At 45.5% G+C, this 14,787-nt stretch overlaps 3 protein-coding genes across 9 annotated transcripts in view; 1 reads left to right on the top strand and 2 right to left on the bottom strand.

Annotated features, from left to right (window-relative positions):
* NCBP2 (nuclear cap binding protein subunit 2) overlaps positions 1–7,171 on the bottom strand; it is a 208,717-nt gene extending 201,546 nt beyond the window's left edge. For 4 of the 6 annotated variants that reach the window (XR_007627965.1, XR_007627964.1, XM_050308591.1 and 1 more), the window contains exons 1-3: positions 6,975–7,171; positions 6,704–6,885; positions 5,795–5,933 (exon numbers count right to left, since the gene is read on the bottom strand). Coding sequence is in view for 3 of the 6 variants with exons in the window: in XM_050308591.1 (XP_050164548.1) it covers positions 5,795–5,933; positions 6,704–6,885; positions 6,975–7,055 (402 nt within the window). In the remaining 3 variants the exon portion in view is untranslated. Of the gene's footprint in view, positions 1–3,647; positions 5,199–5,794; positions 5,934–6,703; positions 6,886–6,974 lie in introns of those variants that run through there. The other 2 variants (XM_050308589.1, XR_007627966.1) reach the window with 2 other exon arrangements.
* A 114-nt stretch (positions 7,172–7,285) lies between these two features.
* NCBP2AS2 (NCBP2 antisense 2 (head to head)) lies at positions 7,286–7,935 on the top strand. Its single transcript, XM_050308592.1, has one exon. The coding sequence runs from the start codon at positions 7,333–7,335 to the stop codon at positions 7,585–7,587; it is 255 nt and encodes an 84-aa protein (XP_050164549.1). The 5' UTR covers positions 7,286–7,332; the 3' UTR covers positions 7,588–7,935.
* On the bottom strand, positions 7,668–12,613 carry PIGZ (phosphatidylinositol glycan anchor biosynthesis class Z). 2 transcript variants are annotated; one of them, XR_007627963.1, is made up of 3 exons: positions 12,458–12,613; positions 9,512–12,014; positions 7,668–8,644 (listed from the first exon to the last, which is right to left on the bottom strand). XR_007627963.1 is itself a non-coding variant. In XM_050308586.1 (2 exons), exons 1-2 carry the CDS (start codon positions 12,573–12,575, stop codon positions 10,453–10,455), a joined length of 1,680 nt encoding a protein of 559 aa, XP_050164543.1. In that variant the 5' UTR covers positions 12,576–12,613; the 3' UTR covers positions 7,668–10,452. The 2 variants fall into 2 exon arrangements, 1 of the variants encoding a protein (XP_050164543.1); XM_050308586.1 differs by having other exon boundaries at positions 7,668–12,014.
* Positions 12,614–14,787: the final 2,174 nt, after the last annotated feature.

Below are 14,787 nucleotides of genomic sequence, written 5' to 3'. Positions count from 1 at the left end.
TATTAACACTTAACATATTCTTACCTATTCTAACTAGAAATTCAGAATTTCCTTTCCACATTGCAACTTGCAGGGAGAGATTTGGACGGGACAGAAAAGCTTCACTGTCCAGAAACGTAATTACAAGTTGACTCAGTTAGACCAACTTATCTTGATATTTCTGTTGCATATAACTGGAGAAATAGCAAAATGGTAAATTTTATTTCCCATTTGCTTTCAAACTATGTTTTGAGAAAAAATGTCTTTAATTATACCTGAAAAAACCCACAAATTATGGTTCAGTACTGTCCTACTTGGAGCACATCAGTCCCAGAAGAAACAATAACCCACCCTGAAATCAGGGAGAGAAGTCACCACAGACATTGCATATTGCAATATTCAATGTACAAGGTAGTTTAACTGTTGCTAATCAGAGACGGGCTGCAAACCCGCAAATCCCGATCTCTAGCTGCCCCCATTCTGAGAAATAGGTTACAGATGAAAATCAGGTTTTTTTCTGAACTCACCAAGTGCTCAGTGCTGCAAAGAAGAGTTTGGCTTCCTATTTATCTGGGGCTTTTTGTTTAGTGGTATTTTCGTGGGTTGTTTTTTTTTGTGTGTGTGTGGTTTTTTTTTGCTTGTTTGTTTGTTTTGTTTGGGGGGTTTTGTTTGTTTTTTGTTTTGTTTTTTTTTTTTGTAAAGAACACAAATTGATACTCAAATAGTCTTCAGGTAGAAGCTAAAACAATCTTGGAGAATATTAGCCCTCTAAAGTGAAGGGTATCTTTGTCTCAGAAAGCAGGTTGGGAGGCAGTGACAGGAAGATGATTCTCATAAACTGTGGAACCCTAACACAAGAGTTCATCTCTCCTCCTTTCAGAAAGTAGTTTCTCAAGGTCAGCAAACTTTCTTCTCATGCAACTGTCTTCTACTGACAGGGGTATAATATACTGTCTACCTTTGTGGTGCAGACATTGGATGAAGTTATATAGTCTTCACTTACAAATACTGTAATTTTGTGGGTTCTTCAGACCTAGATAATTTTCCCAGAAAGTAGAGTGAAACATAGAAGACTCTGCTCAATCCTGATTCACAACATGCTATAGAAGAAAAATGTAAATGTGAAGTGTTATGAAAGTAAGACCTGCTGAAGACTCCTCTGGGCCAAGCTTAAGAGTAATTTATAAGGATGCAGTTGATAATGAAATACTTTTGTGATCTATTTTTCTCTCAAATTCCCTTTTTCAAAATTGATAGTTAAGTCTATAATGGAACACTCTACTGGGAACTCCAGCTGCCTGCAGTGCAGTCCTAGCTCTGTGTGTACGTATTCCCTACGGGCTGTGCAGGCCTCTGGAATAGAAATCATCATGACTAATTTGCTTAACTTAAACTTCCAGAGTGTCCCTTGTCCAGTGCTGATGGCTGTGTCTGGAAGTGGAAGAGGGTAAGCTCTCTTAAGTCCCATAGTTCAATCAGTTTAGGGTCTGAAAATGAGCCTTTAGAGCTTTATGCTGGAAGCCTTTTATGTCAGCAGACAAATCATAAAGTAATTCTTAAAAAATTGGGTAGATAACCCCAGAAAGAAACTATCCCTTTCCTTTATTATGGTTTCTCATCCAGTCTGAACAGAGCACATGTGTTTGAGAAGGGAGCAAGGTCTGCTTTCTGTTCACACCATAGCTGAAACCTTGGGATACAAACACAGTCACCTGGAATAACCTTCCTCTGCCTAATGGGAGAGAGAAAGAGATGAAGCAGTGATGGACATAACATCTGATCTTAGACAGACAAGGGCAGAGAGACCTCCTTCCCCAAGTCATGAGAAACTTACACCATCTAGTTATCCCAAAAGGGAGAGAGATGAGTTGTGTGCATTACAGAGCAGCTCCGAGTATATCCAAGCCCTGGTGCAAGAGTTTGTTTAGACAGGAACAGGCATCAGACGTATGAAAGCAGACAATTAATTAATCTGGCCATTACTTCCCAAACATAGCGTTTTGAAGCCCAGGACACTTCCCTCTACAGTCTTCACTGATTCTTTGGTACTCCCCCTGCAGTGACATTAGGCCCTACGCTTACCTGAAAGGGCCAAATACACTGAGCGAGGAGCAGAAATTCCAGAGACTGTACAGAAAAATGCCCACCCTAATTCATCTTCACTTACAAGCTCTAGCATAAGGTACAATTTGTGCTTCAGAGAAACTCAAATGGATAGCAGTTTAGGAGCTGTGGACTGCATTCCTTTGAGTAGGATTGTCTTTTATCTAGAGATGAAACTATGTACAAACCATGTAGATTTTAGTAGTTTTTATCAATTTTCACCTTCACAAGAAGCCTAATCTGACAAAATATTGAAGATGAGGTTTTGCATATTAGCCAAAAATTTTTTTCAGAATTATCTGCGTAGAAAGGACCATTAACACCAACGGTGGTTGTGCTGGTACCAATCTGAGCAGGAACTTGCCTGCTGCACAGGACAGTAAGAACCTGACTAACATATAGACCACTTTGGAACAAGCCTGCAGTGATACTCTGGTAATGGGGATTATTTTGTCAGTCATTGAAAACAAAGGGTTTTAATGCTCCAACTTTTACTCTACTGATTTTACCCTATAATACCAAAACTCAAATGGTGTGAATATAACCCTTATTTGCAGCTATTACTGCCTAAGAGAGACACATAAATCACCCCACCGTGAGCCTGCACCAGTTTGAGGGGAGGACTGAAGCTCCTGCTGCCTTAATTTCTAGCAGCCTCCATTCCATCAAGGCATGTCTAAGCTTCCACTTATATTCTTAGCTGTTGCTTTTCTTTATGGACACAATTCCATAAAACTAGCTAATTATGATGAATAAGTACTTACTAAAAAGCTAACACAGAGCTTGAATTTCCATAAAAGTCTACGTAATGAACTAGCCTGTCAAAAAATCATGGGAGATTCTGTCCCTCCAAGAAAACCTAATCCCAATGCACCAGTGTGTAGGGAAGCTGAAGAAGCCCCCCGTCAAGTTTTAAAGACTTGATTTTCAGTTTCTTTTGTGAAGCTCTAACTTCATCAGAGACAGATGCGATTTCAGTCAGGGAAGGCAAAAATCAAACCCTGTTCAATCAGTTTCCCTTATATGCGCTTTTGAGAGTCTAAGAGTTCACATGACACATCATGTGCTTTTAAATCCCATTTTGATTGAAATCTCTCAAAACAGAAAACCTCACTTTAAAAAATAATCTTTCCATAGACACTGCACATATGCAGCAAAAGACAGTGACTGCCGTGAAGGAAAATCTTCCTACCACTTCCATTTCATATGGGAATGACTGTTCTGCAGCACTTACAATAAAAAATAATTTTAAATATCGTTTTTGTAAGAAAGTACACCTTGAAAATTACTTGTTACACACTAAAGACTTTTACATTAACTTCAATATCAGCAAATATTTTAATTTCTATTCTATAATCCAAAAAAATCCAAACCAGAATGAAGAACATTAACCAAACATTTTTCAGCATCCAAGTAAGAAGTGAACAAGACCGAAAATCCAGTCAAGGGAAGGAATATTCATTCTCTCCATCTTAAAAGACACTAGAACAAAGGATAAAGGCACAAGTCTGAATACAGCTCCTTTCTCTCAGTGATTCCGTTACAAGAAAAAAAGTAACAAACCATTTTAATGTTACAGTTTTATTTGAAAGAAACTTTTGAGTTTTTGGTAACACATGTTTCATACAAAATTGATACAATGAAAAATAAAGGTCAGCAGTGTCTGAGCAGATTACAGGCTGTAAACTAATCATCAAATGTACTAGATTGGAAAAGGCAACCTTGTTCCAACTCTTGTTTGCAAACCAGCACCAAGCCATCCCAAAAATTTAGTTTTACTCTACCTGCCAAAAAACCTCAAAGCCCAGTCAAATCCACACTTCCTAAGTAAGCAGTTGTTCTATCTCACTGTATTTCCAATTTACATCTGTGACTAACTGTACACAAGAAACACACTGAGATTTCCAACAGTATCTTCAGTGAGTAAATATCAACTTTTACATAACCCGGTACGTTGAAGGTTTCTAAGGAGTTATGGACAACGAGGTATTTGGATTAATTTTATGAACTGCCATTTCCAAGGAACTCCAAAGTCCATAAAAAATTACAAAGCTCTGTAACAGTTCCTTTTAAGCCATTTCATTTCAGAGGGTCAATTTCACAGACACTGGGTACACAATTATTCCTATGTCTGGAGTACCTCAAAATCCCATCATATAAACCAGCAATATGAATACGGGGGAAAGAGAAAAAACCAAAACAAACCAATCTTTGCAATCCTTTTACCATTCTTAGTAGAAAGTAAGGCTCAGTAGAAAGGAGAGACTCAGTAGTAAGGCTCCTCCCTAAGTGCATTTCTGTTTTCACCTTTGTCTGAAATCAAGTTTCTCAAAATGCACTTGGGGAGCGAATTTTCTTGTTACACACACAGTTCCTCTAACATCCTATTTTTGGGAGTAACTCTACAGCTTGGCTTCATGTTACCCTTGTAGGCACATTAAACTTAATAGAAGACTGCAGGGGTCTGTGTCCTGCTAGGTTGCTTCTCACTTCATGATTCCTGGGCTCAGCAATTTGATTGTTTTATTATGGCTGTGTAAGTGTTCCAGTAACAGCATCAGTGAAAAAGGATACTAACCCAGTAACCCCAGAAAATCTGCAGCTTTAAGTGTTCCCCAGAAACAGGAAAATTTCCCTAGAAATTCCACTTCCTTTTTCATCTCTGAAACACCCACCAATCATCTTTATCACTGCTCCCCACCCTGATACCAATGTAAACAAAACGCAGTGGTAGAATAATCAAGTTTGCCAGTGAAAAAAAAGCACCATTACATTAAATCTTTGTTCCTTTTAGTAAGTTACAGCAGCATTTAGAGACTGAAGCCTCAGACATTCTATTGCTTAAAACCTTGTTTTCAGGTCCTCTGCAACGCTTTGGATCCTGGCATTAAAACAGAAGAGGTATTGAACACAGGATGTGCTCACAGAAATAATGGAGAGGAGTTCCTGTGAATTTCTAGTGACATAAATTTGTGTGCAACAGACCTACTCGGTGTCTGGTGACATTTACAGTGCAGATTTGGTTCTCCTGTGAGACTGACGAGTCACTGACACTGAACAATTTTGCCATAGCCACCTCTTCCAGCATCATAGTCCTGTCGATACTCATCTCGGACCTTACAAAGGAGGGAAAAAGGGGAGTCCAGGAAAGACAAAGAAAAACAATTTCTCAAAAATTCTTACATCATCAGAATATAGTCACAGTGAACTCACAACATATAAGTGGCCATACAGAGTTGACCGACAAAACTGAAGGCAAAGTGAATCATGCAGAAGCCCAGAACAACATAAACATAAACAACTTCCTTTTCAACAGCATCCCAGGGACTCCTCAATCGAGGCAGCCCAAGTAAGGATGGCCAGCCTCACGCTCCAGCAGTAAAAGCCACTGCCACCTTCTCCACTTTGGGTAGAACAACTGCTGTCCTGTGTGCTCTTGATAGCCTTATAGTTTCAGGGCTTACTTATAAGCATTATCTCCCCAAGCAGCCAAGAGTTGTTTCTGCAAGAACTTTTAGTGAAACACATGAAAAAGTTATCTGCTCTTAGTAGGTAACAGTGCCATGGGTCAGGTGTCTTACAGACTAAGGCACAGTGTTATCTTAAACAACGACTCCTAAGTTGCTGTTTCTGAAATTGTTCTGAGTGTGTCCGTTCAAAAGCAAGAAATTTGGCAAAGTCACCTTAAAGCCCAGGCTGAACAACAACCTACCTGCCCTCCTGATCTTCCACGGCCATACTGCCTACCCTCCTTAAATCCTGCATCCCAGTCGGTCCTTATGATCCTGTCATCAAGTCTGGTTCCATTGATGTATCGCATTGCATTTTCAGCATCTCCTCTTGCATAATACCTTAGGAATAGGTTAAGGGAAAAAAATGGACTTCTGTTTTCAACACCTGGAAAAAACCTAGTATCAAATGGGCTACAAAACCAAGTCTTTGCTTGAAACAGGTTCCTGCTCAGTTACTTTCAAAAGGAAAAGCTTTTATGAAGCTATGTGAGCTGAGGAAAACTGTTAGTGAAAGTGGGCAATGTGCACAAATTCAAGCACTAAAAATGCATATACTGGATTAAGTTTGCCAACCACGCTCACCCTTAAAAGCACAAAGCTCTATTGCTAAAGAGTGAGAAGCCCCAGGGAGGCCCCATTCATGCTGCAACATTCCACCATTCTGGGGAGCTCACTGGAACCAGTTACAGAATGATCTTCAGAGACTCTCATGTAAGAGACTACACAACAGGGATGTCAAATAACAGCAGAAAATTAATACTTAGCTTGTACAAAAAGAAACACCTTTTTACTTGGAATGGAAAATATGAATTTACTGTAGAGGTCAAATACCTAAAAAGCATCGGGGTTAAAGTGTCACAGCGAAAGCAATCTGTTACCCCTGCTCGACATGCCGTTTGTGTTCCATTCACAGAATCACGGTTGGAAAAGACCCGTAAGATCATCGAGTCCAACCGCGAACCCAGCAGACCCCTCTCGCACCTGCGTCCCTCACAGACGCTTTAGCAAACGATTACTTTTATCCTGGGAAAACTGCCGTGACCCAGAGCCAGCAGCGTAGAGCAGTTCACCCGCGCCCTGACCGCTCCTGCCGGCCCGCAAAAGGATACTCCACGAAGCAGAAGCCGCAGGCGGTTTTCTTCACTTTGTCCAGCCCCATGATGACCTTCTTGATGTCGCCGCTCTTGCCGAAGAGCTCGTGGATCTGCTCCTCGGTGGTGTAGAAGGACAGGTTCCCCACGTACAGCGTGCAGCTCTTCCTCAGCAGCCGCTCCTGGTCGTCGCGCGTCCCCTGGGCCGCAAGGATACCGCGTTAACCCCCGGCACAGCCCGGCCCGGGTGGGACGGACCGCGCGGCGCCCACCCCCGGCCGAGGCTCACCCGGAAGTGCTGGTCGCGGTACTGGCTGAGCTCGGCGTACGAGTCGCTGCGGAGGATGCTCAGCGTCCCGCCGGAGCTCATGGCGGCGCTGCCCGGCCTGGCACAGCCCGACCCGGTCTGCCCCGGCCCAGGACGGACCGAGGGCGCACCAACCCCTCCTGGCGCTGCCCAGCCCGGCCCGGCCCGGCCCGGCCGCCCCTCAGCACCTTCCCGCCCCACGCGCACGCGCCCCTCGCGCAGCCAATGGCGTGGCGGCCCGCGCGGCCGCAGGGGGTGGAGGCAGCTCTCGCGAGAACGGCGGGGGACTCCACGCGTTGAGGGAGCGGCCGGCGCGGCGGGTCCCGCGAGAGTGGCGGTCATGTCGCTGCGGCGCGCGCTGCTGCTGCTGCTGTCGAGCCCGCGGCTCGTGGAGCGGCTCTCGGAGTCGCGGCCCATCCGCGCCGCCGCCCGCGCCGCCGCCGCCGCCATCACCCGCGGGCAGCAGCACCTGGGCCCGTGCTTGTTCCGCCTGCGCGACACCTTCCTCGGGGAGCTCAAGGACGGCGCCCGCCAGCGGGGCTGGCCGTGGCCGCGCGGACCGGGCCGCGGCGGCCGCCCTGGAGCAGCGCCCTGAGCAACGCGCCGAGTGGGGAGAGGCGGCACCGCCGGCGAGGGGACGGGAGCGACAGCACCGGAACACGGAGCGGGCTGAAGCCGGCGGGTGAGGAGCCCCGGTGGCTACTGCGGACCCCCGGGCGGCGGACGGCGAGCTGCAGACCCGACGGCGCGTCCCACATCGCATGGACACATGAAGCTATTGCTGCTCATCGGTGTGATGGGTTTTCATTTCAAAGCCGTTTTACGTGTTCCACAGTTCTCAGGAACAAGCAGACACTCACTAAGCATCATCCAGAACGCTGTCAGGATTGTCACTTTAAGTGCTGCATAAGAAACTTGAAATAAAACCACGATTCCCATGGGAGTGGCTGTAACAATGTTTGTCCATACAGCAGTAATACTCTACAACTGTTACATTTTGATACAAAAGGGGCTTTTAAATGTCGATGATGATGAATAGGATAATGCCCATCTTAGAGGAAGGTAAAAGAGATTCACTAGCTAGCCTAAAAGCACACCTCAAGTCTGGTAGCAAGAAAGGTTTACAGGGAAAAAATGACCAGTAGAGCTGTCCTAAATATAAATATGGAAAAGGATGCACCCATCATACATGATGCACTGGGCTGGTTTGCTTAAGATGCTGTATATGACAGCATCTATGAGACTAAAGCAGTTAACCTTCCTTCAGAGCATGGTCTGGCTGACTTGAGGCTCAGTTAACTGTGAAGGATCATTTCCATTCCTTGTATCACCCCAGGTGACAAGAACCTTGTACATTACCTGAGATACAGTTTCCAGTATTGCTGGTAAAATTAAACCTCCCACCAGCAAAGACTCAGGTGTGCATGGATGGAGAGATTGCATCTGTGATGTAAATTACAAAGGCCTGGCTGGTGAGACAAAAACAGTGTATTGTCAGTCTGAGTTATCCCTTGTACTTCAGGTTCTCTTCTGGTTCAGTCACAGGTTACCTGTGCAGCTATAGGGTAGTCACTGTGCCATGGAAATGGTGCTCCATTACATCCATGAAGAGTTTCAAGATCTACCCCTCAGATTGCCAGCGTTCATAAATTCTGTAAAAGTAATTTTCAAGATTTAAGCTGTTTAAGAAAGCTGAAAACAGTAAGTACAAGCTGTGGCAGATGGCTGTTCTCCCAGAAAGCAAAAAGGAAATTAACGCGAAAAATGCACTTGGTGTCACAATACTTTCAAAACCATTTCCACTACTTTGTGAGTCATCAGTACAAACATACATGCACCCCTTCTCCCCCTGCCTCCCCCCATACACCCACCTTTAATTACAGGCATGTCTGGAGAGTGATGGAGGTGGACGAACAAATGGGAGAAAATACACAATGCTTTACAAGAGAGCAAGAGCTATGTTCCCTAAAAATCTAGGTCATACCTATAGTTTGGAAAATACAGGCAAATCCTTCACACATGCATTTTTCCTAGCATCCCTTTAAAGCCTGGCATCAACTTATATTATCCTCATCTCTATTGAAAACCTGGCTCATAAGACCTTATGTAAAGCTGTGTGGGTGCAGAACTGCCAAAAGCATTACCACCTTTGTGAGCAGAAATAATTCAAATGTCAGATTCGTTCCATAGAGAGAGGTTTGACCTACAATGCATGTGCCAAATGAGTATCTCCCTCCATGTCAAGATGTTTTGGATCCAGAAGTTCACGTAGGCAAAACCAAAGATTGTTAGTTGTGCTGTGCTATTATGCACACACGTTGTTCTCAGCTGAAGCCCAGTTATTTGTATCCCAGTTTAAAATGAGCCTGCTCTCCAGTTGAGAGTCAGGATGTGATCTGTCATTCCCACTAAGCTGATTTAATGGGGAGCAGTTAAGCAAGGGGAGGGGGTGCAGGGGATGCGGCTCCTCCCTCGGGTCCTCCCCCGCTCCCCAGCAGCAGAACTGGTGCATCTCTGACCTTGCCGTGAGCCTGTTCAGAGATCCATCTGCTGCAATGGCACGAAGGATCAAATCCCTCCGAGTTACACGCTTTCTGCCTGCGCAGCTCCTCGATCCAACTCCCCGCAGGGCCTGCCATGCGTTCTGCCCGAGTCACAGTCGCGACAGAACAGCGACAGCTGCGAGAACAGTGCCGGGAACGTGCGAGGGCAGGAGTGCCCTGGCTGCAGCAGCAGAACACCGAGTGGCTTCAAGGCCATCACAGAAGAGTCTCCTCGAGCTCTGGGTGCAGTGCGTGTGGAACACATCCACGAGGATGGAACTGTGGCAAGGAAGGTTAAACAGACAAAGCTTGGATTTTAGGATTTAGCACAAGTACTTAGGCTGAAGCATCCTCCACGTTCTAAATGAGATTCTGTCTCATTTAGTGCTGGGGATTTTTCAAGGCAGAACCACCCAAGTGGTTACAGTGCTGGTGCCTGTACTGTGACTGCAGTCTGGTCTAATGAATTTTTAAGTACATAAAATAAAATCTTACTTAATCAGACCAGCTTCTGTCCAGCCTTGTAACCTCTCTCCAACAGCTGATTTAATGCCTATTATAAGTAAACACCCCACAGTCTACAAACTCTGTCAGAGATTATAAAAACTTCCAAAAATAAATCTCACATGGAGACTGCTAAGCTTGAATCACAGTTTTGGTGGGCTCTGATTTTATCCTCTCCCATCAAGAAAATTACAGAAGTTCATATGAAACACTACAGGGCTAAAAAACTCAAATTCTAAGCAGATTCTATCCAGAACTGGCTATACTGGTGAGCATAAGAACATGACAAATAAAGAGACTCAGGAGAGCTCCCAGTGCCACTGCTTCCATTGAAGGTGGGCCTGTGAAGAGGAAGGTCTCACAGCACCTTCAGACCATGTCCAAATGAAGTGAAAAACTAAAGTATCGTTCTCCTAAAATCTGTGCTGATCTCTGTCTAGCTGAAGGATGTATAGTCCTAACTGACTTCTCCAATTTCCACTGGATAGGATGGACATTTGTGGTGGGTCTTCCATTGATAAGTGTGGAAATATCACAGTCTCGTTCTTGAATGAGACACCACGTTTTGCAATTGTGGCTCTGACTGTTCCAGGGATTATGACAAAAATGTGACAGTCGCTGCAGGTAAAATTGCTTGCTTGCTGCTCTACTGTCTGGCAGAGGGTTTCTTCTCCAGACCCAGCTATATCAATGACTTGTACGTGCACGTCTGTCTTCTTGATATTAAGCAGAAACCTTGGAGGCATGTAGGTGTGAGCAAAGAGTAGAGTATAGTGCCTTGGATGGTTTGAAGGTGCTGGAGAATGGATGAGCTGCTCCAAGTGAAACAAACAGGGTATCAGCCCTCCCTGGTGTAGGCACCCAAACAGGAATGCCCCGAGAAGATTGAAAATAATGATGAGGTGTTTCCACTTCACAGCTCTGCCCTGTGATGCACTGAACAGGACCAATGGCAAGATGAGGGGAATGAGGAACCGAGGCTCCTGGTGACTGAATAGGGAGAGAAATGCCAAAGGAACAAAATAAAACAGCAGTAATGTTGGATTGCCCTCGGAATGCACCAATAGCCCAGGAAGCCCACGGTAACATGATTTGACCTGTATTAGTTGATGGACATATTTCTTTAACATTTTAAAACCAGCACCAATGGCCAGAACATGTAAGATCCCAAAGAGCATAATTCCATTGACTGTAAAATGTGTAACTCGTGGGTGACTTCCATGCAGTGCAAGATTATGAGGATTAAGATTATAGCTGAGAAAGTTGAAGGGGGTTACTACCATTTTCTCATGTAATTGAGCTATTACATCAAATAGGCTGCCCTTGTCAATGCTGTAAAGGTTATCTAAGCTCACAGAGGTAAAATAAAAGGTGTCAGCTGTTATGAAAACAATGGCAGTGAAACATGCACATAGTATGAGCTTCAAAAAGTGGTTTATGACAGTTTTAATGCTCCTTTGAGAATCAACAATTAAACCTGCCCAGTAAAGCAGGGGCATTAGGGCAAATGCCAGAAAGGTTGGCCTGTTGAAAAACCCAGCAGTTGTTATAACACCTATGAGAGGGCTGCTTGTAGGCTCCACTGAGCTGCCATTGGACTTTCTTGAGGAAACCAGTACCATGAGAAGAGCAAAGAGAAGTCCTTCGAGCGTGTTGGTAAATGTTCTTGTATAAAACACCAGAGTGACATAGGATCCAGCAAGAAGTACCAGCGCTTTCCACAGATCTGCTTCCCAGAAAGGGGCTAATCGATATACGCTATAGTCAAGTATGAAAGAAAAGATTGTAAAGAGAAGGCGAGGTGATACAAGGAGAGTGTAGCTGTTGATGCAACTTGAGCATATGTCCAACTGCTGCAAAGACTTGATTGCCCAGTAAGTAACTCCTGATGTCATTAACGGGAAAACAACTGTTCTGCAAGGAAAGCTTGAAAGGAACTCCCAAGGATAAAAGACCTGTAGATTTAAAATATCTCCTATAAAGGAAGAGAAAAAGAAAAATACATACAATACATAATACATTTTATTCAATAATTCAGCAGTAGGGATACTACTTGCTGTAAGAGACATCACAATGCAGAGCAGCTCCTAGACAAATTTTGAGACTTTGGTGCCAACCTTGCCAGTTTTAGGAGTGTACCGTTCATTTTTGCAGAGAATCAAAAAAAAGCAGCCCGTCGGGGTAAAGCGGGTGCGGGCACCACTCGCTGTGGACAGCACAGAGCAGGAATCTACCGCCCACCCAGGCGTGCGGACCCGCTCCTGCCCGGCTTGCGGGACAGAGCGAGAGAACGAGCCGGCGGCTCCGGGGATCCCTCGGGAACACCCGCCTGTGCGCGGGGCTCCGCATCTGCCGCATCCGCGGGGCTGTGTGAGGCAGCGCGCCCCGGGGTTCCCCCCACCTTATCCGCGCCCTTACCTGCCATGACCTCGGGCGCCTGGAAGAACTCGTCGGGGTGCAGGTAGCCGCTCTGCGGCAGGAGGCACCAGCCCGCCCTCAGCGCCGCCAGCAGCGCCCACAGCGCCCGCGCGCCCATGGCGGCCCCGCGCTGCACCTCGCGCCGCCAGCGGCGCCGGCCCGCCCGCCGGCACAGCCGCCGCAGCGGGAGCGCCAAGCGCATGCGCAGCGCTCACCCCTCCGCCACACCACCGGCTGAAATCCAGGGAATCACAGGGCGGGAATCGCCCCCTTCCCCCCAAAGTGCTCAGTTGGAAGGGACCCAAAAGGATCATCGAGTCCAACTCTTAAATGAGTTGAACTCTTAAGGGAATGGCCCATACGGGGATCAAAGCCCCAACCTTGGTGTTGTCAGCACCACGCTCTGGCCAACTGAGCCATCTCAGGGCCACCTTGGAGACCCCTCAAATCCAACCTGTGACCAAACACCATCACGTCAATGAGACCATGGCACTAAGTGCCACATCCCTTTCCCTAAACACCTTCGGGGATGGTGACTCCACCACCTCCCTAAGCAGTCTATTCCAATGTCAAATAACCTTTTCAGCAAAGAAATTCCTCCTAATGTCTAACCTAAACCTCCCCTGGCACAGCTTGAGGCCATGTCCTCTTGTCCTATCGCTTGTGTAATAAATACAGGTTATAATTCGTGTCAAATGGGTGAATGTAACCCAGGAGGGAAGGAAAACAAACGGATTGTAAAACTTAATTGCACCCCCTTAAAGACATAAAACAGACCATCATCTTCCCTGTTCTCCTAGCCAAGAATTATGTCCGAACCAGATCAGGTCAAACAGCATGATGGCACCTTATTTTGAAGGACATATGAATTTATAACTTAACGTAGAGATAACCAATTAGTCTAAGCTGTGAAAATAAACATATGGTGAATACACAGAATAGCGATGTAAATGTATATGCAGGCGATATAATGTATATATATGGGATGTTTGAAATAAAAACAGGACTCGTACCCTGTATCAGGTGTGACAGACTCTAGAGATTTTCCTGTCTGTACACCCAGCGCTGTTTGTTTCTACCATATAATAAATTACAATTTGAAAATTAATTATGTCTCGAGACTCTGTTTCTCACAACTTGGGTTCCACCCATTTTGGGGCTCAGACTGACAATTCCAGCGCAGGGGTTCTGGCACCAAACAAATACATTTCCACTCAGGAAAGAAAGCCCCTACCTTCCATCACTCCTGTGCAATTGGTGAGCCACTCTCGCCACTCCATGCACACATAGAGCTTCCTAAGCTGGCACCTTTGATCTTGGAGGAATCTTCATTCTCATTCCATTTGGGGTCTCAGACTGAGCATTCCAGCGCAGGGGTTCGGACAGCAAACAAATGCATTTCCACCAGGAGAGAAAGCCCTTACCCTCTTTGTCCCTTTTTCCTTTTTCCTTTCCCTTCCTTCTTCCCTTTTGGGGGTTCCCTGTGAGTGGTACCTTGACTGTGTATAATTCTGGGAATTTATAATATGAATTTATATGAATTTATATTACTTGGAGTTCGGTTGGTTCGGGTTCTTTAAGTTTTGTGTAGTCTTTTCGGTTTGTCCAAGGAGGGAGAGAGGGAGGGAGGAAAGTTTTTTCCCTGTGGTCCGGGCACTTGGCTGGGAGCCAAGTCCAACCTAAGACAAACCTAAAGTCCCAGGAATGTGGGAGAAGGGGACGGGGAGGCACAGGAATTAGGGGGGACCAAAGGTTCTCAGTCTTTTTGTCCTGCCAGCTCCTGATCGGTGTCAGGGCCACTGGGAGGGAGTCAAAACCCAAAGAAACCCCAAATCCTACCGAGGGACTCATCCAAAGGAACAAAGCCATTATTGCCATCAACAGCTTCAAAACCTGTTCAAAATTCTAGGACAGCAATACTGGGATTCACAGGAATCTTTTTAGTGCTCTTGGTTCCATTTTAATGTATCTTTAGTCCTCAAGGAGCAGCTTGGAGAACTTACCCTGGGATTTAGAGGCCAAGCAGGGCTTGCTTTGGATTGCCTTGCACCTCTGGCCCTAGCTGGTACAAACACAACTTGGGCCAATGGGGTTAAACACACTTTCCTACCAAAACAGTTGCTGTATCCCCTAGAAATTACCCCAAGTTTTCAGATAAAAATGTCACCTCTGTCCCCCCTGAGTCACCCCAGGTTTTGCCAGTTGGGAGCTGCAAGGAGGCTGTAAATTCAAAGGCAGAAGGAGAAGATCTATCAGCAAAAGGCAGAAAGAAGGGGACAGGTTTCAGAAAACATTTCTGTAATATCATTAATAACTATTTCCAGTTTCCC

Source organism: Myiozetetes cayanensis, unplaced genomic scaffold, assembly GCF_022539395.1.
Source record: "Myiozetetes cayanensis isolate MyiCay16 unplaced genomic scaffold, myiCay2020 scf13, whole genome shotgun sequence".
Taxonomy (NCBI): domain Eukaryota; kingdom Metazoa; phylum Chordata; class Aves; order Passeriformes; family Tyrannidae; genus Myiozetetes; species Myiozetetes cayanensis.
Note: the sequence above shows the minus strand (reverse complement) of the source record. Positions and strands in the feature narration are given on the sequence as shown.